Source organism: Eleginops maclovinus, chromosome 15 (assembly GCF_036324505.1).
Source record: "Eleginops maclovinus isolate JMC-PN-2008 ecotype Puerto Natales chromosome 15, JC_Emac_rtc_rv5, whole genome shotgun sequence".
Taxonomy (NCBI): domain Eukaryota; kingdom Metazoa; phylum Chordata; class Actinopteri; order Perciformes; family Eleginopidae; genus Eleginops; species Eleginops maclovinus.
In genome coordinates, this window is record NC_086363.1 from 14,749,964 (window position 1) to 14,774,514 (window position 24,551).

General features: G+C 40.8%; 2 protein-coding genes across 5 annotated transcripts; one reads left to right on the forward strand and one right to left on the reverse strand.

Annotated features, from left to right (window-relative positions):
* The first annotated feature begins 99 nt into the window (after positions 1-99).
* ost4 (oligosaccharyltransferase complex subunit 4 (non-catalytic)) lies at positions 100-1,424 on the forward strand. Of its 2 annotated transcripts, XR_010167546.1 has the most exons (3): positions 100-327; positions 1,015-1,153; positions 1,293-1,424. XR_010167546.1 is itself a non-coding variant. In XM_063902793.1 (2 exons), exon 1 carries the CDS (start codon positions 1,016-1,018, stop codon positions 1,127-1,129), a length of 114 nt encoding a protein of 37 aa, XP_063758863.1. In that variant the 3' UTR covers positions 1,130-1,153; positions 1,293-1,424. The 2 variants fall into 2 exon arrangements, 1 of the variants encoding a protein (XP_063758863.1); XM_063902793.1 differs by lacking the exon at positions 100-327 and having other exon boundaries at positions 1,016-1,153.
* On the reverse strand, positions 1,352-16,514 carry agbl5 (AGBL carboxypeptidase 5). 3 transcript variants are annotated; one of them, XM_063902788.1, is made up of 17 exons: positions 16,386-16,514; positions 14,667-14,952; positions 14,133-14,304; positions 13,862-14,028; positions 13,134-13,311; positions 12,870-13,048; positions 11,390-11,921; positions 11,083-11,252; positions 10,557-10,692; positions 10,230-10,447; positions 9,271-9,473; positions 8,026-8,202; positions 4,447-4,589; positions 4,308-4,360; positions 3,453-3,631; positions 2,926-3,059; positions 1,352-2,822 (listed from the first exon to the last, which is right to left on the reverse strand). In XM_063902788.1, exons 2-17 carry the CDS (start codon positions 14,879-14,881, stop codon positions 2,745-2,747), a joined length of 2,934 nt encoding a protein of 977 aa, XP_063758858.1. In that variant the 5' UTR covers positions 14,882-14,952; positions 16,386-16,514; the 3' UTR covers positions 1,352-2,744. The 3 variants fall into 3 exon arrangements, with proteins under 3 accessions (XP_063758858.1, XP_063758859.1, XP_063758860.1); XM_063902789.1 differs by lacking the exon at positions 8,026-8,202; XM_063902790.1 differs by lacking the exons at positions 1,352-2,822; positions 2,926-3,059; positions 3,453-3,631; positions 4,308-4,360 and having other exon boundaries at positions 4,453-4,589; positions 7,842-8,202.
* Positions 16,515-24,551: the final 8,037 nt, after the last annotated feature.

The window sequence follows — 24,551 nt, forward strand, 5'->3', positions numbered from 1 at the left end:
CCTCTGGCCTGGATGTTTTACATAAAAACATAAATAAATCAATCACATCCTGTCCAGTTCACAATGACATAATTTAAATTAATCATAATGTCACCCAAAAAGTAATAGGGATAATAGTTGTTGATGTGTCCTGACCCTGTCCTGTCTTTGTTTAATTTGTGTTTAATGATCAGAGGTCCGCTTGAGACTGCTTCATATTTTCGATGCTCTTAAACGTGACGTGGCTTTCCCCTTCAACCGGAAGTAAGCGACTGATTTGCCTGTTTGATGCTGAGCAGCTGAAGTATCGCTTGAACCAAGAGTAAAAGCTCCATTTTAAGGCATAATGTAAGTAATAACATGAGTTTAAACTCATTGCGATATGTTTAATATTGTAGTTTATATCGAAGCTTCATATGGTTCCTATATTGATTAGTTTAGACAACGCTGCACTTGCACTAGTAGCTTACTAGCTAGGTTAACGTTACACGGATTTAGCCTTATTTCTTCGTTTTGGTTTAAAAACCATGTAATTCCTGACAAAGTAATGGTTACAAGAATATGTCGACGATATTCTGATTCATTTATAAAGTATGACTTTTCAGAATTCAGCGATTTCATGCGTTGTGTGGTCAGTGACAGGATCTAGTGCATGTCAGGTGTTAGCGTATAGCTATAAATGCTAGAGGTGTGTATGTTTTCATACATTTGATCTTGTATATAATTATTCCTATAAATTAAAGTGTACAATTTAACTTGAATGGATGGAATGTATGTAAGTGAATGACTGGAAGGCAATAGTTTGTATTTAAGTTTGTGGAATTGACACAGGTGATGCAAAGTAAAAATACCTGTATAGTAAACTAAGTAAAAGCATGAACACTCATTCGATCCTTAGCAGCTTTTACTCAAAGCCTATTGTACATGTTTGTAAGAAGGAAACAATATAAATATATCTACTATTAACCTCTAACTATACAGTAATACTAAGGAGCTTTCTAACACCTCACTATATGTCTCTTTATCCCCCTGCAGAATGGTGACGGACGTGCAACTGGCCATATTTGCCAACATGCTTGGCGTGTCATTGTTCCTGCTGGTTGTGTTGTACCACTATGTTGCTGTCAATAACCCCAAGAAGTTGGAGTAGAGTCCCTCCAGAATGATTGGAGAGGTGAGTAATAGTAATGTTGACTTTAGATGGTTCAGCACTTTGATATCTTTGGTTTTTTGCATTCAGCTACTTAGAAGACTATTCTTTCCGAACTTGAACTTTCCGGGAACCTGCTTAAAATCTTGTTTCCCCCCCACAGGCGAGATGGGGGTCAATGCTACCACCAAGGAAACAACATTCTATACATCCAGTCCCAGGAGATGAATTTATTTGTATGATTGCACAGTAGTGTTTTTTTCTAATAAAAATGTGTGAATGCCATTTGCCTAAATGTTTGATACAGTCTCACGTTATTCTGCATGCACATTAGATACATCCTCAATGAGTTAATATATTGTGAAATAAATCAGTGTTGTCAAGATCATTGATTAGTACTTCAAGTTTGATTGAAGTTCCAACACAGTATTATATCAGTCACAGTATAAGTAATTTGGTAACAATCAGTTAATATGTGAATGGGTTAAGATATTCTCAAAACATTTAAAAAGACACCTCCTGATACTAATTGCCTTACACAAAATATTTATATAATATGAATATATATATATGTTAATAAAGAAAAGATTCCTACACTAAAAAAAATTGGAACAATGAGTTAAATACATGTATTATGTAAACAGATAACACAATTGTAATAGGTTAGTTGAAAGCAATAACATTAAGTTTAAATAAAAAAACAATAGGTTCAACTTAATAATATTGCTTTTAACTAATCTAATACAATTATGGGGAACCTGTTTTCATAATCAATTTAATTAAAGTCACGTTACATTTTTTCAGTGTATATTTAGGTTCTGTGGAGCAAAAAGCCCTAAAGGAATGTGACAGTACTTTTAATACACTTATTATATATTGTGTAAAACACTTGTGTAACTGGCTTTTAGGTACATGTGGAAAACAAATTAGAAGAGTGACAGTTTTCTGGTATTCTGGAGTAGATGCAGTCACTGCAAGGCTTTAACTGTAAAAATGTCCAATAAGGGTGAATATCTTTTATATGAAAAACACAAAGAACTTCTCTAATAACCACATTAAAATACACACTTCACTCATGTTTCTAGTCATAATGGAAATACATAGTTATAAAAGGTGCGGCTGTGCTCATCAGACTGAATAAAAAGAGTACGTGGCTGACTAGAAATATTTACCAGTGCATTACAGTGTTGGTCAGAGTGCATTTAACTATTTTTTTTGGAGAGGGGACATCAGAAAGACAGGACTATAATTATAAAACAGATATGTGATAGGATTTAAAGAGTTAAATGATGTTTCAAGTGTATGGATTCTTTGATAAGGAAGGTTTGAATCTCTCCCCTACCTTGGCAACTGTTGTGGTTTCACTGAGCAAGGCACTACACCTCCAGCTCCTACAGTAAAGCTGCCTATTGCCAGCTCCACAGTGTGATAATGTTACACATCTGAATAAATAATGTTACATATGTTTCATTGCACATTAAAGTGTCCTAAATAATCCTCCCACGATGACAGTGCACCCTCCTGATTTCTAGTTTTAAATGGTTTTGGTCACAATACAGTAAGTTAGGCTCAGCAAATACAGACATACAGGAGTGTCTCCTCTTCTGTGCAGTTCTCAGGCTTCTCCACACAGGGTCACTGTCTCACACAGGTTCACAGTCTCAGGCAGGGGCAGCACTGGAGCGTCCTCTACCTTTGAAGACAACATCAAACAGTGAGAGACATTTGATTAATTCATGTTCAGCATCCGTTTCACTCTTACATTAATTTGATTTGACAGTTTAATCTGTGTTCACCTCTTGCACTATCTCCTCCTTGTCGTGTGCGGTTTCTATAATAGTGTTTCCTTTGTAGCCGAGACTCACGTCTGGGCTTTTTTTCATTAGTGCTTTAGAGGCCAGCTGCGTGTCACCATCATTTCCAGATACACCTGTAAAGGGAAATAAAAGGGATGTGAACTTGGTGTATAGTGGAAAGTTATAAAGCAGTGCCGAGAGAAGCCATTAAGTTATCTTCTGTAATGCTGTGACACTTGTTAATACTGGAGCCATATTGGTGGTTTAAGTATGAGGTATGTATGTACATTTCAGCATTGTGTGAATAGTGAATCCAAACCCTTTAACAGAACAAAGTCACACATTAAAGAGTGTTGTTTGGGGTGTTTTCCCTTTCCTGTAGTGTGTTATATTGTGGTTTTGCGCATGTAAATGGTCTGCAAAGGCCCAAATCCCAAAGTTCCTTCCAGAGAAAGATATTCTCCCACACACTTCAAACATCCAAACTACCTCTTTAAGAGCAAAGCAACGTGTTTGTGTATACATGCCTGACAGCGACAGGTGCCGATGGAGTCCAGGTCTAAGCAGCTTCCAGACCTTCATGGTGGCTGTCCCCATATCTTCTGATGAGACGGGGTTAATGCTGGTAGGGGATTTCGCAGGAGGGGTTTCAGTCGACCCCCCCCTCAGGATGGGGATACGGCTCAGGTGAGGTTGCAGCTCACACCTGGGGATAAAGAAAGGTTGATATTATTTTAATCATAGGAGGGATAAATGTTTAGTGGTGACAATGCAGATGTTACAGTTTAATCATAATTTCCTTCATTGTTTTGTACTGTTTTTGCTTTGTGTTTATGGACTGCTGCAGGAGTGCGGCCTAAAACCTGCAGGTTTTTTATGTTGTTTTTATATTAGAAACCTGGAATAAGTTCAGTGGTTGAAACAAGCTTTATAGAATTACCATTGGGTTTTACAACTTTAAACTTTAAATTAGGATGGTAAAAATTCTACTCCTGTTATTTTTAGATTAAGCTTTATGTAAAGTGGCTTAATGAGAGTAGAGATGTTGTTGGGGACATGAAATGTCACCAACCAAACACTGAAACTGAGTGGCTTAGTATTCTTGCAAACACTGGTTTAGTTTTAAAGCATAACATTATATTTTCACCTCTTGTGTTTGAATTTGTGCTTCAGGATTTTCAAAAGTTGTACTTATTTGTGATCATTTATTTCCTACCAAACTTCCAAGCATCTTTTGCTCTAAAATTAAATAGAAATGCCCACTTGGCTTTTTGAAATTACTGAAGCATTCTGTACCAACCCTAGTTGGACTTCTTCTTTTGATAAATAACGTTTCCTGTGCGTCTAAAAATCTCTAAGACACATAGACAAAATAGACTCACTTGCTGAATTTGATGGAGGAAAGGATGTGATCAGGCCCCAGGTCTTTAGCCGTCTGTGACAGATGGAGACATCACGGTGAGTCTCACTGGTTACACAAGATATGAGGAGAATTTGAACGATCTAGAAAGGTCAGCTAACCTCTGTGCGCGCCTCTGGGGTGTGATGGGTGATTGTGAGAGCCCGGCATCCTTTCCCCATACGCCCAGGACGCATGGGGAAAGGTGTTCTGGACCAACCTGCCGAACTGGGTCCTCCACTCTGAAAGTCTGGGCAGCTGATGCCTGTTAACCACATGAAGGACATACAAATAAACAATAAAAACTGATGAGGGAAAGGAAAAGCAGTGGTTGGCAGATGAGTAACACAAAGATGAACACCGTGGTCATGCTAAACATTAACTTACATAGAGTACATAAATAGTGTGACTAAAAGAGCTTAAAATCTAATAGGAAAGAGGTTTGACTTCTTAGCAGTTTTGAGCGTTTATGGACAACGATAACCCACACAGACACAAACATAGTCGACAGACATTAGAGGAGCCACACACAGGAGTTGCTTCACAAAGGGATATTTTTTATTCCAGAGGTTAAACAGAGAGGCGGTAAAAGACAGCAGCACATTCAAGAAGGTGGTATTCTGTTACACAGACAAACACTTACTACCAGCCTTAGTCTGGTATAAAAGGTTAGCACCACTTTGAAGGAAACGGCACACTTCTCATGAGGAGTATAGAGCAGAAAGACCTGGTGAGAATAAGAATATGCATTCAGTGTTTCCACCTACAGCTTTGTGTTATTAATAAAGATTTAAAAGCTTTAGGAGGGAAGCTTATAGGGAGTATTCCGTACTCTTTGGGACCCCCAGAGTCCAAAAGAGTATTACATGTGCAGAAAGTGTTGTTTCAGTCGAACAATTCTCTTCCAGGCCTTTGTTACCTTTATTTTTTTAAACATATATACTTGACATCCCTGGCATCAGTTTAAGTTTCTGCATTATTAACTTATTGTTTTCTTTTGGGAAAAGGTAAAAAAAAAAAGTCCTAAAAATGCCCCAATATTAAACTGTTCAACCCAAAATCAAAAATGAACTGAAGTGCTATTCAACAGTGTAGATTGTTCTCGAGTGAGTTGTGGAGATATCAGTCGTAGAAATGTCAGCCCCTTTGAAATAACAAAACAAGATGGAACTTGGATTGTGATGCTCAAATGGCCGAAAAAATACATTTAAAAAAACAAAAGACAAAATGTATTTTCCAGGAATATAATATGGATATCTCCAAAAATCATTAACTCGCACCAAAACAGTTTAGATCTTCAAAAAAGCACTACAGGTTAACTGAACTGTTCCTTTAATGTCCAAATAATACTGCAGTTACAGAATATATATTCTGCCTGTATACTTAAAAAACCCACAAGATAAAAGGTAAATTATCCCTTTTTTTCATTGCAACAACTTTCCCCAAAACTCAGACAAAGCAGACCAATCACAATATAATCCATAAAATAAAAATAAATATAAGCAGATCAACTAAAACCTACTGCCTACAACAGACACCAGAGCAAGGCACACTATAACTACAAGGTCACACAACACTGGAACAGAAGTATAGCGAGACAGGACCAGATAATCCAAATTAGTATCTATTGGATCCAATCTATATATGATCTGATTTACCTGCTGCTCATAAAGCCACTCAAAGGGCCTGTCCTAAAACACAAACCACTCGGATGAAAGCACACAAAGCTGAATTACAGACAAATACTATAATTCTACAAAGAATCTATGAAGCTCACAAAACAACAAGATATTTTCTAACATCTGCTAACCACAAAATACGTTAAACGTTGACCATTGACAGCCAACTAAATACCTGCCAGGTTCAACTTACTTTAGGAAACATACAAATGTGCTGGAATAAATAATGAGCAATGTTTTCTTCACCACTCTGACGAAACATGTAATAAAAGTGAATCGTATTAGAAAATTCTAAACATAGCGTCATCCAAAAGCTCCAAACAAACATTTGTATATGATATAGCTTGCTGTCAAACAGCTCCTTAAAGCTACTTTTTTAAATGTATATATATAAAGATTATCAGCGACGGGCAACATTAGGCTTCTGGCAGTACGCTACGCCGTGAACATCAGAATGTGAAATCTAATATGGACTGACAGTGGAATGATACAGGTTTCAGCACTACCAAGGAAATGAATAATGAACAAAAAACAAAACCACAGTCTTTTCAACATAAAGGTGGTTTTCAGTCACAAAATTGACATTTAGTCTTAAAATCCATCAGTCCTTCTCTGAACTGACTCCAGATATGTGTTCAGATTGCTTTACATGAACATTACAAAGCAAAATACAAATACACTGAAGAAAGAAGTAGGGATGTTTTCGCCACACTTTGTTCCTCAAGTCCTCAAGAATTAAATAGAAACAATAAATAATCAAAAATGTATGTGCAATATGGCAAAAGTATCTCATTCAAAAGCTCTTTTTAAACAGCTACCATTAAAACAGAAACCGTTTAAAAATAAGAAATGTTATGAAAAGCCCTGGCTATTCCCCAAATATCAGCACAGTAACATGGTATTTTTTGCAACGTATATAATAATATATTATATTTCTATTATTAATGTGTGCCACAGATACTACTGTATGTTCCCCAAGTCCTGGGAGAAAATGGAGATTATGAGGCCAAGAAACGCTCTTGCTTGATTTATGGTTTGTATAAAATAATGCAACTTTTTTTTCACAACTGAGATTCTAGAAATGCGGGCACTCAAGTGTTATATCCATCCTAAAGATGCTAATAAGGTAGAAACATGTTCTTACACTATTGAAGCCCTGAGAGGCAGGTGATATGAATGTTTTCTCTCCTCTGATTTAAGGTGAAAAAAAGTGTTTTGTTTGGATAATCTTTGAAACTTCCCTAAATGTATAAATTCTTTCAAATTAAATGAATCTGGAGAATATATTAATTTAAACCATTGAGGAGTGGTGCACTTAAAGATTAAGAATGACCTGGCAACACTTTTTTTTCTCTGCCTGTTTTTTTGTTTTTGTTTTTTGTGTGTACCTGCCTGGGGACAGCAGATGGAAATTAGAGAAATATGGCATAAATCCTCTCTTCTCTTTTTAAGATGAATGCATTTTTATGCATGGTCCTTCTTTAATAAAAATATACGAACCTAAAACATGGTAGAGTATTATTTTTCTAATGTCTCACACTCACCTCTCAGAGCTTTCTGATTCAACAGAGAGGTTCAGAATGAAAACAATGATACATGTATTTAAGGAACATTTTTGAATTGTTAGCACCAGTTTCAGATGTGCACACACACACACACACACACACACACACACACACACACACACCCAAGGTCAAGCAGTAATTTGCGCTTGTTGTGACCCACAGTACTTGGAGTGTCAGGCAGACCTGTAAATACAGTCTCTGAATATAGCTCCTAACACCTTGTCTGGTACTCCAAGCTTTTTTAAGAGCTCACACTCACTCAGCAACACAAACCTATGCCAAAGCTCTCAGAGGTCAGGTCAGATAGAGTCCTGTGTGGACCCCGCTGGAGAGTTAGGGGGCGCTGGGAGGCCCTGAAGGAGCAGGGGGCTCAGTTTGGAGAGCAGCCCGGGGTGGGGCAGAGCCTGCAGGGAGGGGAGCAAGGTGGAGAGGCTGGGGGGCTGGAGGGAGTACAGACCTGTCATAGTGACGGAGGCCGGGAGGGGACAGGAGCCCGCCGCACACACCGAGGAAGATGAGGACGAGGAGGAGGAAGGGGGTGAGGCGGGGGGGCGGGAGGGTGCGTGGCTATTGCTGGGAGATCGTAGGATGGAGCGGTGGTGGGGGGGGCGTCTCTTCTCCTGAGGCTTAGGGTCTACGGAGAGGGAGACACACACACATGCTCAGAGACATGCAGGGATCGGGTACACACTCTCAAGGAGTCGTTCACATGAGCCCATTAGCCGGATTTAAGTCAGAATCTGTACCATGGGGTGCAAACATTTTTAAACATGTCAGGATGATGCACATTTAAAAATAAATAATAACCTATTTGCTCTTGGTGCTTTTCGGAAACAGGGCTCATGGGTTTTCACCAGGGTATAAAAAATGTTTAAAGGTGGGAAATGCAGGCACAGGTGATAAGGGCATATGGAGGTCATGCGAGGTGATATTGATGTTTCAGACCATAGGAACACCAGGATATTACTCAATGTCTATAAAATCCCAAATATTATTGAGATTTTCTAAGTCTGATCTGAATGTTTTCTCTTTGTTCATACATTTAAAACACAAAGGTTTTGCCAGGATAATGTTTATAAGTTCTCTCAAAATGTTTTTTCTCCTTTAAAAAAGTAAGGGATACATTATACCAGGATCATTGATTGCTTTTTTTTTGTTGCTAAGTGTTTGTTGTTGATGCAGTCATTGTGGCCATAAGAGGCTGAAGTGCACCACTTCCCCTATGTTCTAAACAGGGCTAAAAGCATTCTTGGTTTCTTCAAATTCAGTTTTTATTTTTTTAATGCAGACAAAAACAGTGTGATACAATTTACAGTATGTTACCTGAATAGATTATCATGGCAAACCTTTTGCCTGTTGCACAGATGAAAAATAAATAAAGAATGAACTAATAGAGTTTATCTTGGCAAAATGTGCTGTTGAGACAAAGGAGAGGAAAACATTCAGATCAGATAGAGAAAAAAATCACCAGAATGTTAATTCTTAAGTACATCTCAGGGTTTCCGTAAATAATATAAACAACCATCACAATAACGAAGTAACAGTTACACAGCAGAAAGCGAGGATGGTAGCAAGAGAAGAGAGAAACCAGACAACAGAATATGTGATGTTCACAGAAAGAACCAGAAGAGCGGAGGTACACCCAGGGAGGGGGGATAGAAAGCAGCCAGCAACACAGGCGATGGTTGAGAGATCGACTCACCCCTGACCGGCCCGAGTGTCTTGTTGCCTCCGCGTCCACTGGTGTGCGTGCTGTTGTGCTGCGTGTGGTTACGGGGCGGGGGGCAGCCGAACGTAAAGCTTGGGGAGTTGTGCATCTTCGGGGAGGGCGTCTGGCTGCTGCTGCTGTGGCTGTTGCAGCGAATGCGACTGAGGGCGTTCTCCGACGCTGAGCCAGACAGACAGCTGTTCGGAAGATCGAGACAAACAGGACCTCAATGTAACAGGTTACAAAGAAGCTAAGGGAACAGAAGTGTAGCCTTTTTTGGGGGGCTTTATAAAGTTATTAAACAGCTTGATTCTGATTGGTCAATTTGGACCTTTACCAGACCTTTTCGATAGCAGAAGGGTGCTACAGGCAATTTAAGGAATTGTGTGCAGTCATAGGCTCTTATATCAAGATTTCCTCAGAAATCAGAAAACTTCATAAAATACTTTCTAATTGAGAACGTGAAACTTTTGGTTTATGATGGCTAAAATGTCCCAAGGAAAGAAAAGAAAAACAGAAGGTGAACAACAAAACAACGCAAGAGAAGGAAAGAGCTATTGAGAGCTGGAGGACAGAGAAATCAGAAAAGAAGAAGAAGACACTAAATGGAATACCGTATGGGCTCATGGTCCCTTTATGGACTGGGAGTGTTTAAAGACTGGTTAATGGAAAAGACAATGTGAACAGTCTGACAGCTACAAGGATAAAAACCTTGATCAGTTCTGCCGTCATTATAAGTTATGTTGCAATAGTGGCCAGTTCCAGCCATTGCTATGCAGTAAAAGCAATACAATCTCTTTTATATCAAATATTGATTGACATTTGAATAAGATGCTATCTAATAAGCATAATAATATGCAGCGTATCGGTCAATATGGCGATAAAAAACACTTTAGGCTGGATTCGCTATAATAGCCGGCTCACTGTATATCATCCTCTACAGGGAAACTCACTTGTTGAAGCTCTTTGGCGGGGACGCCTTGCTGCCGTTGTGGTGAATTCTCGGCGCAGGATGAGCGTGGATGTGTGTGTTCAGGCCTTTAGTGTTGCGGACATGCTTCAGGATCCATGCTCGGAGGTTCGTCAGGCAGCTGTGCTCGGACAGCACCAGGCGAGGCCAGGGGTTACACTCCACCATATCCAGGGCTGAGATAGCCACGGCACGGCCCACCTGAGTCACAACATCAATCAGTAGGATGCGTCATGTTTCATTTATGTACCCTTGCAATCACATTCCTTACTGAACGAGAAGTTAATACCTGGACAGAAGACACTCTTACCTGCTCAAATATTTCTGGAGTGTATTTCGGAGGGAATGATGGAGGTGGAGGTGGGGTTGCCCGTCCGTTGTCATGGCAAGCAGGTGGGATGGTGTTCATGGACTTTCCTGTGTTGTAGTTGCACTCCAAAGTGTAGCTGGTGGGGATCCAATAACAGAAACATTTATAAAACATATACATTTACAGCAGGCAAATGTTATTTAAACGTTATGAACTAACATCACATCATTATTATTTATTGGAATGACATTTCAGTTGACAGTTAGTTAACATAGGGTTAATTGAGTGTTTGTAGTTTAAACCACCCGGCACTACTAGTTATATCTTTTTCATTTTGACAAAGTTAAACATCAGTAAAAACAACATGAAATATCAAAAGGTGGGTAATCTCATGTCTTTGATTCCACAAAGGCTTATTTTTACTCTCCAAAACAAATGTTTTTAAAATGGATTATGAAAGTTGTTATGTGCTATGGGAGCAAATACCCTGACATCTACACTTGATGCTTTGTGAATCAAATCTGACCTGTGAAGCAGCCCTATGGCTTTGTGAATGGCCACCCTCCCACTGCCTTCCTTGGACTGGCCGTCTCTCTTATCTCGCGCGTACATGTTTTTCTCAGAAAAGTTACAGCCCTGGAAATCGAAGTTGGCCGAGTTGATGGCGATCAGCCTTGGATACAGCATGTTCTCTACCTGCAGAGGGAGGAAGCAGAGTGAACAAGAGCTTAGATGTGTATAACAAAAAGTATTGGTAACTCACATCTGCTCTAGCTGCTGTATAAGAATATTTCAAGTCAAGATAAAAAAAAAAAAAATCAAATCACTTTTACCTGCTGGCTCTCCTCAGGGAGGTTATTTCCGTACATGAAGCATCCCCGTTTAGAGGCATGGCCATGTAGGTCCACATAATAAGCCACACCCGCCTCCTGGGCTGGAATTGACTCCTGTTCCTCCACCTGTGGTTCTGTTACCTCAACAGTAACAGGAAGTAAAGTCTCCGGAGAGCATGATGACGTGTTTAGGTCCCCTTTCCCCATCTCGGTTGTAACCCAGCCGTTTTCCTCCATCACCATGGGAACTTCTGGGGACGCAGGATTTGCGTCTTTCGCCGCATTTCGTTGGTTCAGGCTGACTTCAAGGGCGGTGAAGGGAGAAGACTGGTGCTGATTGGCGGGTGGATCTCTAAGGGGCGGGGCCTGGGTTTTTGTGGGACTGTTACAGTGAGTGCTGGACTGTGTGTTGTCCAGGCGGTTGTGTGTGTGGTGGAATAGCAAAAGTGTTTTGGCTCCATAGATGGAAGGGTGCAGCTCAGGGCTGGGGTTCAGGTACTGTCGGTTCAAGTTCACACCCCTGGAATCAGTCCTGCAAAAAAGAGTTACCATTACTAAAAAAAAATAACGTTGGTAAAATATATTGTGGGTGGTGGACAGAAGAAGCCCTGCCATGCATTTCTCCAATGAGCTTGGAAATCAGTGTCACATTGTGCTAATTTTCGAAAAGAATTGCACTATTGGCCTAACAGTCAGGTGCTACAGAGGAACATAATAAAATATTTCTGATAACTTAAAGAGGAAGCAGCAGACCCTCACACACTGACAAAGTTGTGACACTGTTAACTGATACCTCTGCTGAACATCTGACATGCGACCAGGCTCCTCTAACTTCTGCCAGACCAGCAGTGTGTGTGTTTACATGCACTTACTGTAAATTACTGGATTACACTTGGCTTTCTGCAGTCACCTGGGAACTTAGATGTCATATACACAACTAGAAAACTTGTTTCCATAATTTAGTAGGACCAGAACCTCTCCTAAAAGAACCTCATTATAACTGTTACTGGGTTTTTATAAGTGTTTTACATGTATGGAAACGTATAAGATACATTTCAGAGGGTCCCTGTCAATGAAGGATGGAAGTGAAAATTAGTTTAAACTGTACCAATCACTAAGTCAGACAAGTTTTAACACACATTTTTACCAAAGATAAGTTTCAGATAAATCTTTATAAAGCCCCATAGATACATTTCAGTTTCATGGCTGTAACACCAATGAGAGACAAAGTAAACACAAGACAAGACTGGAAAAATAAATAAAATACAGAAATAAAAAATAGATAAAATCTGTAACATAAAGTCTAAATGTAAATAAAACTGATGACATTTGGTAAAACTGTTAACATATATAGATGTATGTATTACTCATGTCCAATAAGTTGCACTTTCCCTTTCAACCTGATAAATAAATGAATAAAAATACATGTTGACAATGTGGTGTTTGAGCACAGTGCAGTTGAGAACACGGCTGTTCTTACCTGTAGTGCCCACGGATGACCCCGTCTGGGTTGAGCATGGGAATGAGCTTGAACACAAACATGTTTCTAAGAGCGTGAGCACGGGGGTCATCTCTTCTAAGGATAAAGTTGAGGAAGCCGTTGAACACAAAGGATGACGGAGTTTCCCCGGGGTGGACTCTGCTGCTAAGAAAAAACACCTGTGAAACAATAAGGGTCAGCATCACTGCTTCAACACAACATAAGAGAACACAGATTCTGTGTTACTGTTGAATTGAGTGATACCCTTTTGCCGGGGAAGCAGTGTGGTCGTGGAGTGTTTGTGTCTGGGAACAGTTTAGGCAGGCGGGGTTCTCTATCCTCTTGCATCCCGCTGCAGTTGGTCACAGTGAGCAGGTCCACCCTGTTGCCATCCAGAGAGTGGCACAGCAACTCCCTATGATAATACACACTGTCCGGGGCACTGAGGGTGGATGGAGATTGGTGGGAGAGACAGTAAGAAAATGTACAATTCAGAGGAGCAGGACAAACATTTACATTAAGGTAAGTGTTCAAATAAAACGTTTTTAAATATGTATTATGGGTTTGGTGGAGCTTAGTTGCATTTAAGCATTTTTAAAGCCGGATAAATGAGCGCAGACTGATTTTTTTTAATACCTTATGTATATTTATTTGAATATATGAGTACATTGAATAGGTTTAATGATGGTGACTATTAAAACGTCACTAATAATAATTTGATTTAGTCGCTGTCCTTCAGCTTTTCTGTTTTAACTATGACGTTGGTTACCGCTACTAGTTCAGGGCTCAAACTAGTACTATAGTTTTGTTTGCTTATCAGGAGAACTTAACTCTGAATACAAAGCTGTGAAATAGAAATGCTTTGGTTTATCCTTTTCAAAACTGCATTCTCTGGAAATATGTCTTTCTCAAGTCAACGGTTAAGTCAACAGCACAGTACTACCTCCCACAGTATGTGTGAATTAGGGGCTTTGTGTGTGTGTGCGTTTTACCTGCTCGGACTGAGTTGAGCAGCATTGGTGTAGCTCTTGTCAAACTGCTGCAGCATCTCCTGGCTCTCACTGTAGGAGAACGGGAAGCAGAAGGAGAAGTAGGTGGTCGCCCCGCGAGCCTCCAACAGCCGGTGAGTGAACGAGAGAATGAACTGGTTATCTACAATCTGCAGAGCCACAGAAAAAAAACAAAAAGAGACATTTTATATGATTAGGCTCACTGGCTCCTGATGCCCACTTCCTCTCCCTGACAGCTAGGATGTGTACATACCTCACATGTGGGTCTGTCCCGGATTCTTTCCCACCGGTTCTTGCCAGGTAAAGTGCGTACGAGAGGCGCCATGCCCTGGCTGTAGAGCTTCCTTTGGTTGTTCATGTTCATCACATTGATCTTCAGTATCTTCCCTGGTGCAGCACCCCGTATACTGAAGTAAAACCATGATCTGAAACAACAAAAATTAATTGCTAATAGGGCTGGGCCATTTTTTAATTTAATTTTCAATCATGGTTTGGTTTTTGGCTTCGAATGGTTATGAAAACAAGATAATGGAATTGCATTCAGTTTAAAAATGATGCTCTCATTTTGTATTGTTTCATCAAAATCCCACACACCCCTTTCTTCAACAGTGTTGAGCTTTGGCCCATCACCTAAAGCTCTCTGCCAAATCTAAACCAAATTGTAGAGTAATTTTTGTATTTGTTATTAAGTTAACTTATTTTTCAAGTTTAAGAAAATTGTGTTGCTAATGCTGAACTCTCATGTGAATAACATAAAATAATTACATAAGTGAAGCCTTCTCTTTACCTGTTTCCATTCTCATGTTCAGTGCCGGCGCAGTCTGGCTGTGTCCATATATTGAACTCATAGTCAGGGGTGAGGTTGGATCCTGAGAGGGCGTTCCCACTGGGCGCTATATCGGAAGGAGGGCTTGAGCTGCCCTTCTCCACCTTCTCCACACGTGCCAGGTTCCCTGAGTCAAACTTGGAGCTGAACACAATATTGCCAAAGCGAGCCTCCATGGTTCCTGACTCTCTCTTGTCTCCTGTCGTGGTTTTCGTGAATTGCCAGTCAGTGGTCTGACAAAAACAACCTGTAGTGAGATCAGACAAGCAAAATTAAATTAACTCTGAGAAATAAAATGTCCCACAGAACTGGTGGAACCAACTAAAATAGGAGTGACATGTGGATCGAACAACCCTCAAACAGCGCTTCAGTCTCACACGATGCAGGCTTACTGTATATTATACAGATAGGTCATCATTTATTTACAGTTTTGTGACAGCCTGTCAGCATGCTTGTTACTCGATGGCATTACGAGAATGCCAAACGGCTGATCATTAGGGCTGCATTCAACAATTATTTTTTTCAGAGATTGAGAATGATTTAGTCTATAAAATGCCAGACAATTTTTTTAAATGCCCATTGCAGTTTCTTACAGTCTATGGTGATTTGATTACATTTCATGCCTTGTCAGTGGGAAACCCAGAGTTATTTATAACGTTTTAATATGTAAAACCAAGAGAACCTGTTCATTTTTGCATTCAAAATGATTTGAACATGTACCATAAATCAATGATCAACCAAAATAGTTGCCAATTATAATTTTTCTGTCTATCGATTGGGTGATAATCTACTCTTCATTGCAGCTTCATTGATCATATACAAAATATTATTAAATTGCATTCTAAAGTTATACATCCTTTATTTGTTATTTATTTTTAAAAGAAAAAAGTGTCCCCAAATAGTATTGCTTATCTATCTCTTAACATTAGATATAAATGGGAATAGATCTGATTTAAATGATGACTTACTTGTAAAACAGAACGAAGTAGAAGATTTGTTTACACATTTTACATTTGAATTGGCCAAAAAAGTATCTTCAGTCTTGCCAGTCAAGATGTCATTAGACACAGTTAATATGAAAATTCAAAATGATGACCAAATGCAAAACAGCGACATCCTGAGGTTGCTGAAGAGAATACAACCACGGACAAACTATTATATTTCGCACTGTTACAAGCCAAGGTTAGCAAGAATTATGTGTACAAGGTAGCTATGGCGCAGATAAATTGTTGCACATTCTCATCATGCATGACAACATAACTGCACCTCTGTCCTGTGGGATAACATGATGGCTGCTGTTTGGTTTTACCAACAGCCATAACAACAACAGCTGACCGAGAACACAGAGTAAGGGGGAGTGAACTAACCGCTGCAAGCGACACAGTCGGTTATCAAGATGTTCTCTTTGAATATTAATAAAACCAACAAATGCAAGCTTTTAATTCCCACTACCTGAGTCATACTGTTCAATGTCACACTGGTAATGTTACAAACAGCTAATAACGCTAGCATAGGTTCCTAAGCTACGGAGGCTAACTTAGCTACCCAACAAACAGTCGTAGGTCGAAACGACAGTATTTTTATAGGATACACGATTTTCCCTCGTTACATTGTTAATACATTTAAGCTGAACTAATTATTTACCATGAAACAATGTTTTTTTTATAAATACAAGTCTACCTTATGTGCGTTCCTTGTCCATTTTTGTTTTCATCTTCCTCCTCTAACCTCAATTCATTGCTGGGGATGATGCGTTCAGGTTTCTCTGTAGAAATGACCGCTGAAGGAAAATGTCGCTTTTCGTTACAGTAACAAGTGGTTGGAAGGTGCTCTGATATGGAAGATGTTGTTTTATTAAAACCAGATGTAAAAGCAACCGAGATTAGCTATATAAGATATAATTACCCGAGGCCAAGGTTAAATCTGCAAAGCAATCCTCCACATTGCCTCTAGCAGTGTTTTGTGTGCTGCAAATCGTTTTGGAGTTTGAATGGAGCTTTTCACAGCATTTACTAGTGTCAGTTTAACTCCTGATTCAGCCATCATAGAAATGTCTATTAATTGATTGACATGGTTCAATGGTTAAGGGGAAACTAACATGTCGAAATCATATCCCTAGTTCGTCAAAACTAAATCAGATTAATCAAACTATAAATATATCTGCAGCTTGTGCCTGTACAAGATTTACTGGGTCTGATCACTGGTTCAATGGTCAACCCTAATCTATAATAGTAATATCTGTGATTGAAAAAATGAATGCATGTATTATCTTTATCTCTTTTTGTCAACATCACCAAAGAAATATGACTAAATAAGTATCTTCTTGCTCTTATAATCAATGGTGGCATCAAACATCTAATCAGTATAACAATGTTCTGTAGTAGGCACGTATTTATTTCTTTTTTGGTTGGTGAAATGTGATGGTTTTAAAAACAAATATATATATTTGGGGAAACGTCAATGGGGCTGTTGCTCTGTCAAAAAGGGGTTGTTTGTGTGGCCCCACTTAAGAGTTGGCAAAGCTTGGTTAAGCTAACTGCTGGTTTAAAATGAAGCCACATCATTGTGTTCTTTGTCTAAATGAGTGTTTAGCTGAACTGCTGTGTAAAGTAAAAAGAAAATTGTAAAATACTCTGGATGCCTCTTTTGGATTAAATGTGTATAGGCTATATCATCTCATGGCAGCCTTATTATCTCAAGTAAACAAAAGGTTTGGACTATATAAGTCCAAATTCCAAGCAGTTGCTTAAACACTCTTGTTAATTGTTGAATATAGGAACATACTGTACATCTATGTTCTTGGTATTGCTTTGTATCTTGTTTCTGTGATGGATTACAGCCTCATATAACTGAATCTTATCTACATAACTGAAAGTCAAACCACAGTTGTTTCTTTAATCTTGTTGTAGTGTCTTGGTAGTTATAGAGTTGTCATAAAGTGACCTCTTCAGTGCATGATAATCTGTTATGCTCTCTTTGGCCTTTAAAAAGGCACATGTACTGATTACAGTATTTTATTAAACACATGTCGTTTACACTTAGCTTACTTTTTTCAATCATAGTCAGGAATGTTAACTTAGAAGTCAATAATATGATCAGAGCTGTAGAAATATCTGCATTTAAGGCCTAATGCTGGGGTGGCCAACCAGTCAGAGACGAAGAGACAATTATTTGACTGTGTTACTGCAAAGAGCCACATCATACACACATCATGGATGTATGTCCGCCCACTTCTCTCTTGCCCTTTCTCTTTTGCTCTCACCCTTTCTGTCTGCTCCAGGGGCATAGCTAGTTTTGAAGTTTGAGTGGGGTGGACTTCACATCCTCTAGGGGGCTCCGGGGCATGCTTCCCCGGGCAGATTTTTAAAAACATTTTAAAGTGAATTGCATGCTTCTGGTGCACTTTGAGAGCAAAATTAAGAGGCTACACAATAGAACTATGTGGTCTTGGTAAGGGGAGGGGGCACAACTCTCAACACTAATGTGAGACATAAAAAATATATATATACATTTTTCTTTTCAATTTCAAAATCTTCATTTGGGTGGGATTGATTTTTTTTAGGTGGGCTGAAGTTCACCTAAAATAGGTATAGCTACGCCACTGGTGTGCTCCCTCACTCTATTCCTCTGTGCCCCTCTCTATCTCTCACACATAGAAAATGAAAATCTAAAAATGTACAATAATTGACACAGACACACACACTCAAAGACACACACTCCAATAGAGACACACTCTGTCACACAGACAGACACACATACCTCTGCTCAGCCAGACTTCTTGTAAATGTCACACACCGTGATATTGACAGAAAGTATTAAGACCAGAGGCCAGTTATTTTCAGCCATTAAGATTGTGTGCACTGCCTCACACACACTCTCATTTAATTATGTGAAAACTATTTTTGTATTACTATGCATGCTGGTTTTTTGAACTAAGTTGGCATTCATTGCATTGAACACTCCTTTACAAATCTGGCTTACAATATTTAAATGTGTGTATTTAAAACAAACCCATGACTAATGTTGGGTCAAATACTGCTTCATGACAGTTATTTAAAAATAAATGAAGTGTATTTTTGTTAATTATCCTCTCATTATAACTATCTCAACTTTTACCTAACCCTAAGACTGGCAGAAGCTCTGCTGACAGAGATGCACTTTCTCTCTTATTTATTTCGTTATCGCGATTCAGCAACTCAGGAGTCCTTCTGTGTTGGTGGCCAGCTTTCCGTTAACAGGCCCTCTCACAACACATCTACAACTGCAAAGTATTACCGTTTTGATTTGACAACTTTGTATTGAGTTATTACGGTTTTATCTGAGTTTTATGTTTCGCCGTTCAGAAGCAGATCTCTCCCTTCACTGTCACATCGCGAGTGCAGTAGAACCCGCCTCCTGTACTGCAGGATCTGCATTCTGATTGGCTAAAGCACTTCTGTGTCGAAAACTCTGTGTAACAATTGGCCTGGAACTTGTGTGTCGTTAACCCTTTTTGAACCTGGATACATATGCGCAAAAAAACCACACAATTAAATATACCATATGTACTGAGGAGCTGCATGAGACTGGGCAAAGAGCCGCATGGGGCTCGAGAGCCGCGGGTTGGCCACCCCTGGCCTAATGCCTCACTCAAACCTGCAATGACAGTTTGTTTCTTTAGCCACTTGGGGGCAGCAAACCCGATGCACTACACTCACACAGCACCATTATGATAATGGTGATATGGCTTGTTAGAGAAATGTGTCATGTTTAAACTAATATAAAAGACACCAAACGCATTCAATTTAAGTTGCAACTGTCTCGTAGTGAAAGCCTAAAGTAGGCAGCTGTGTATATCACTATAGTCAACATTTCAAACAGATTTATGACTAAAATTGCACAAAATGCAAAGCTTTTACATATATTATGAGTGAGTGTTAAAAAAAAAAAGCATGTCATCCATAGCACATTCTTGTCACGTTATATCCATCCATCCATCCATCTTCTCCCGCTTTTCCGTCGTCGCGGAGGTAACAGCTCCAGCAGAAAGCCCCAAACTTTCCTTTCCCTGGCCACATCAACCAGCTCTGACTGGGGGATTCCAAGGCGCTCCCAGGCCAGCGAAGAGATATAATCCCTCCACCTGGTCCTAGGTCTACCCCTCACTCTCTTCCCAGCTGGACGTGTCTGGAACACCTCCCTAGGGAGGCGCCCAGGTGGCATCCTCACTAGGTGCCCGAACCACCTCAACTGGCTCCCTTCAACGCGAAGGAGCAGCGGTTCTACTCCGAGTCCCTCCCGGATGACTGAACTTCTCACCTTATCCCTAAGGGAGATGCCAGCCACCCTGCGGAGAAATCCCATTTCGGCCGCTTGTATCAGCGATCTCGTTCTTTCGGTCATGACCCATCCTTCATGACCATAGGTGAGGGTAGGAACGAAGATGGCCCGGTAGACAGAGAGCTTTGCCTTCTGGCTCAGCTCTCTTTTCATCACAACGGTGCGGTAAAGCAACTGCAGTACCGCTCCCGCTGCTCCGATTCTCCGGCCCATCTCACGCTCCATTGTTCCCTCACTCGAGAACAAGACCCCGAGATACTTGAACTCCTTCACTTGGGGTAAGGCTTCATTCCCTACCTGGAGTGGACAGTCCATCGGTTTCCTGCTGAGAACCATGGCCTCAGATTTGGAGGTGCTGATCCTCATCCCAGCCGCTTCACACTCGGCCGCGAACCGATCCAGTGAGTGCTGAAGGTCACAGACCGATGAAGCCATTAGGACCACATCATCTGCAAAAAGCAGTGGTGCAATCCTTAGCCCACCGAACTGCAAACCCCCTCCCCCACGACTACGCCTCGAAATCCTGTCCATGAATATCACAAACAGGATTGGTGACAAAGCGCAGCCCTGGCGGAGGCCAACCCTCACCGGAAATCGGTCCGACGTGCTGCCGAGGACCCGGACACAGCTCTCGCTTTGAGAGGTCATACGCCTTCACCAAATCCACAAAGCACATGTAGACCGGATGAGCGTACTCCCAGGCCTCCTCCAGGATCCTTGCGAGAGTGAAAAGCTGGTCCGTCGTTCCACGACCAGGACGAAAACCGCATTGTTCGTCTTCAATCTGAGGTTCGACAATCGGCCGGACCCTCCTTTCCAGCACCTTAGAGTAAACTTTCCCGGGGAGGCTGAGTAATGTGATGCCTCTGTAATTGGCACACACCCTCTGATCCCCCTTTTTAATGAGAGGAACCACAACCCCGGTCTGCCACTCCTTCAGTACTGTTTCCGACTTCCACGCAATGTTGATGAGACGTGTCAACCATGACAGTCCCTCAACACCCAGAGCCTTTAGCATTTCTGGGCGGATCTCATCCACCCCCGGGGCTTTGCCACTGTGGAGCTGTTTAACTACCACAGTGACTTCCCCCCGTGAGATTGGAATTGATCCCCCTTCATACTCCAGCTCCGCCTCTAACATAGAGTGCGGAGTTGTCGGATTCAGGAGTTCCTCAAAGTGTTCCTTCCACCGCCCTAACACACTATCAGTTGAGGTCAACAGCGCCCCATCCTTACTGTACACAGCTTGGATGGTACCCTGCTTCCCCCTCCTGAGGTGTCGGACGGTTTTCCAGAACAACTTTGGTGCCGACCGAAAGTCCTTCTCCATGGCTTCTCCCACACCCGCTGCTTTGCCTCGGCCACGGCTGAGGCTGCTGCCCTTCGGGCCTGTCGATACCTTGCAACTGCGTCAGGAGTACCCAGGGATAACATATCCCGGAAGGCCTCCTTCTTCAGTTGGACGGTTACCGCCCCTTGAGGCACCTAAGACCTTGAGACCACAGCTCCCTGCCGCAGCTTCGGCAATAGAGGCTTTGAACACCGCCCACTCTGGTACAATGTCCCCAGCCTCCACAGGGATGCCTGAAAAGCTCCGCCGGAGGTGTGAGTTGAAGGCCTCCTGGACATGGGACTCCTCCAGACGTTCCCAGTTCACCCGCACTACACGTTTGGGCTTACCAGGTCTGTCCAGAGGCTTCCCCTGCCACTCGACCCAACTCACCACCAAATGGTGATCAGTTGACAACTCCGCCCCTCTCTTCACCCGAGTGTCCAAAACATGCAGCCTCAGGTCCGATGATACGATAACAAAATCGATCATGGACCTTCTACCTAGGGTGCTCTGGTACCACGTACACTTATGAGCATCCTTATGTTCGAACATGGTGTTTGTTATGGCCAATCCATGACTAGCACAGAAGTCCAGTAGCAAACCACCACTCCGGTTCAGATCAGGGGGGCCGTTCCTCCCAATCATGCCCCTCCAAGTGTCTCCATCATTGCCCACGTGTGCGTTGAAGTCTCCCAGCAAGACTAAGGAGTCCCCTTCAGGAGCCCCAAACAGGACTTCTTTCAGGGTCTCCAAGAAGGCCGAATACTCTGAACTGCTGTTTGGTGCATAAGCACACACAACAGTCAGAGTTTTCCCCCCCATGACCCGCAGGCGTAGGGACGCCACCCTCTTGCCACTGGGGTAAACTCCAACAAAGCGGCACTCAACCGGGGCTTGTGAGTATCCCCACACCCGCTCGGCGCCTCACACCTTGGGCAACTCCGGAGAAGAATAGAGTCCAACCCTTATCCAGAAGTAAGGTTCCAGAGCCGACGCTGTGCGTAGAGGTGAGCCCCACCAGATCCAACTGGTAACGCTCCACCTCCCGCACAAGCTCCGGCTCCTTCCCCCCCAGAGAGGTGACATTCCACGTCCCCAAAGCCAACTTCTGTTGCCTGAGTCTGGTCCGTCGAGACCCTCTGCTTTCACTGCCAGCCTTCTGGCAGCGCACCTGACACGTCACGTTATAGCAAATTGTAAATGAGAAATGCTAAATTCCACAAATACGGATTTAATTCACAAAACGGTATAAAAAAATCAGCAGTTGATGAAGGTTTGCTACACTATATATAATTGATCACTTTAACTGCTTATAGGAAAGTATGTCTCCTTTTATAAATGTTAACAGAAGAAATTTCTCTAACTCTTTTAACAAACTTTATTCTTTAACCTTGTCAAGCTTATCCTTGTATTGTGTTCGGGTCTGTGGGAGCTGTTGCCATTTTTTTTATCAAAATACTCACACTGTTTTTGTTTGCTTCTGTGTCTGTGTGTGTGTGTGTGTGTGTGTGTGTGTGTGTGTGTGTGTGTGTGTGTGTGTGTGTGTGTGTGTGTGTGTGTGTGTGTGTGTGTGTGTGTCTGTGTCTGTGTCTGTGTCTGTGTCTGTGTGTGAGACAGTTTTGTATTTCCACCTTGTTTGTTATTCTTTTGTATTTTGATATTTATTATTTCCATATTTTGTATCTGTCTGAATCTTTTTGTAATTGTATAATTTTGCCTCCAAAGAAGGCAGATATTTATTTGGGTTATCAAGCCCTCTAACAGCGAGTCTGCGTTGGTCCTAAATCAACCACCTGCACTACCTGACCGGTTGAGTCTGGTCAGGACAGTGAAACAATCACATGCAAATGTGATTGTCTCTGTGCAACTTTATACTCTACTACACTACGAAATATTGTACTTTTCTACTCACATCTACAGTATTTTACAGCTGAAGTTACTTCATTTTATTAGATTAAACCATTCAACATTATATTTAAGTACCTACAACGAGTGGGTTGACAGAACATTTATAGGCAGCAGTTTTGATTATTGTTTATATATGCTTCTGTGAAGAAGTTCCAGCATTTCAAACACTGACTTCAACTTAATGCAGGTTCACATTTACAACAGCAGATGGAGTAGTTGTCCCATTTAGTAGGATCTAACATGAACATTTTCAACTATGTTACACAGAAGACGTCCATAAAAAGTTTACTTTTTAATGAACAGTAGGATCTTCATTTATCACAGTCGCTGTAACATCAAATATCATAGCAATATTTTTTATGCAGTCCGAGCCACTGCAGCCTATACCAAACGTTCTTGCAAAATATTCATTAAAAAATCAATACAGTATTTGAGAGACTCAATACAGTATCATAAAACATAATATCGCAATGCTCAAGAGCATTCATATTTGTTGAGACCTCTACTTTTTATGACCTCATACATGGGTTGGTAAATACCGAAAAAAGTGAGTTCAAGGGTGTATTAAATCACTCACCCCTTGTAACATTGAATTATTGGTACTCGTATTTTCTCACATACCTCATGGTGTATGAAGAATAAAAAAGCTGAAAAAAGTCTTGATGAATTCAAGTGAAAAGGGGATGCTTTTAACCGCTAAATTCTCACAACATAGGTTTACAAAATGTCACAAATTCATGCAGTTTACATACTTTGAAAACACTTCTGTGGTAGTGTTTTGAATGGAAATACAAGTTAATGTGTGTCAACAACTTTGGTTTGCTTAAAGTCATTTGGCATTGACATCCACTGTAGTTAAGGTCTAGTTCTTTTCAATAAAAACACACAGACAATTTGAGGTTTTTAAACAAAATGCTCTTATTACAGTAAACCATTTTCTCAATCTCTAGGTGTTGAATTGGAATTTGTTGTTTGTTGTTGGAAGTTGGCATTTAGGGAGAAAAACAGATGCTTTTGCCTGCAGTTTGTTTAAAATATTACTGGAACATCAGTATAAACATTAAAAAAACATGTAACTATGAAATCAGGTTGCAAATTAAAATTGGTGTTCTGAGTTATTGTTCCAGGAGTTTCTTATAATTCTACTGCATTTGTAATATTGTGAAGCTTGGATAAATGCTTTTTGATGTGTCTGTATTTATTCGGCCAAATTTGGACTCTTAATTCATGCATTTCACAATTATTTAGCAATTGGAAGGACAGAACAGGCTGTATCCATAACATAG

What these genes read in the sequence shown, in the direction of transcription:
- ost4 (XM_063902793.1), top strand. Translation starts at nt 1,016, where the DNA reads ATGGTGACGGACGTGCAACTGGCCATATTTGCCAACATGCTTGGCGTG.
- agbl5 (XM_063902788.1), bottom strand. Translation starts at nt 14,881, where the DNA reads ATGGAGGCTCGCTTTGGCAATATTGTGTTCAGCTCCAAGTTTGACTCA. An exon ending in ACTGCTTCCCCGGCAAAAGG is followed by an intron (nt 13,049 to 13,133) that starts GTATCACTCAAT and finishes ATTGTTTCACAG; the next exon opens with GTGTTTTTTCTTAGCAGCAG. An exon ending in CCGCCAAAGAGCTTCAACAA is followed by an intron (nt 9,474 to 10,229) that starts GTGAGTTTCCCT and finishes TCTTCCGAACAG; the next exon opens with CTGTCTGTCTGGCTCAGCGT.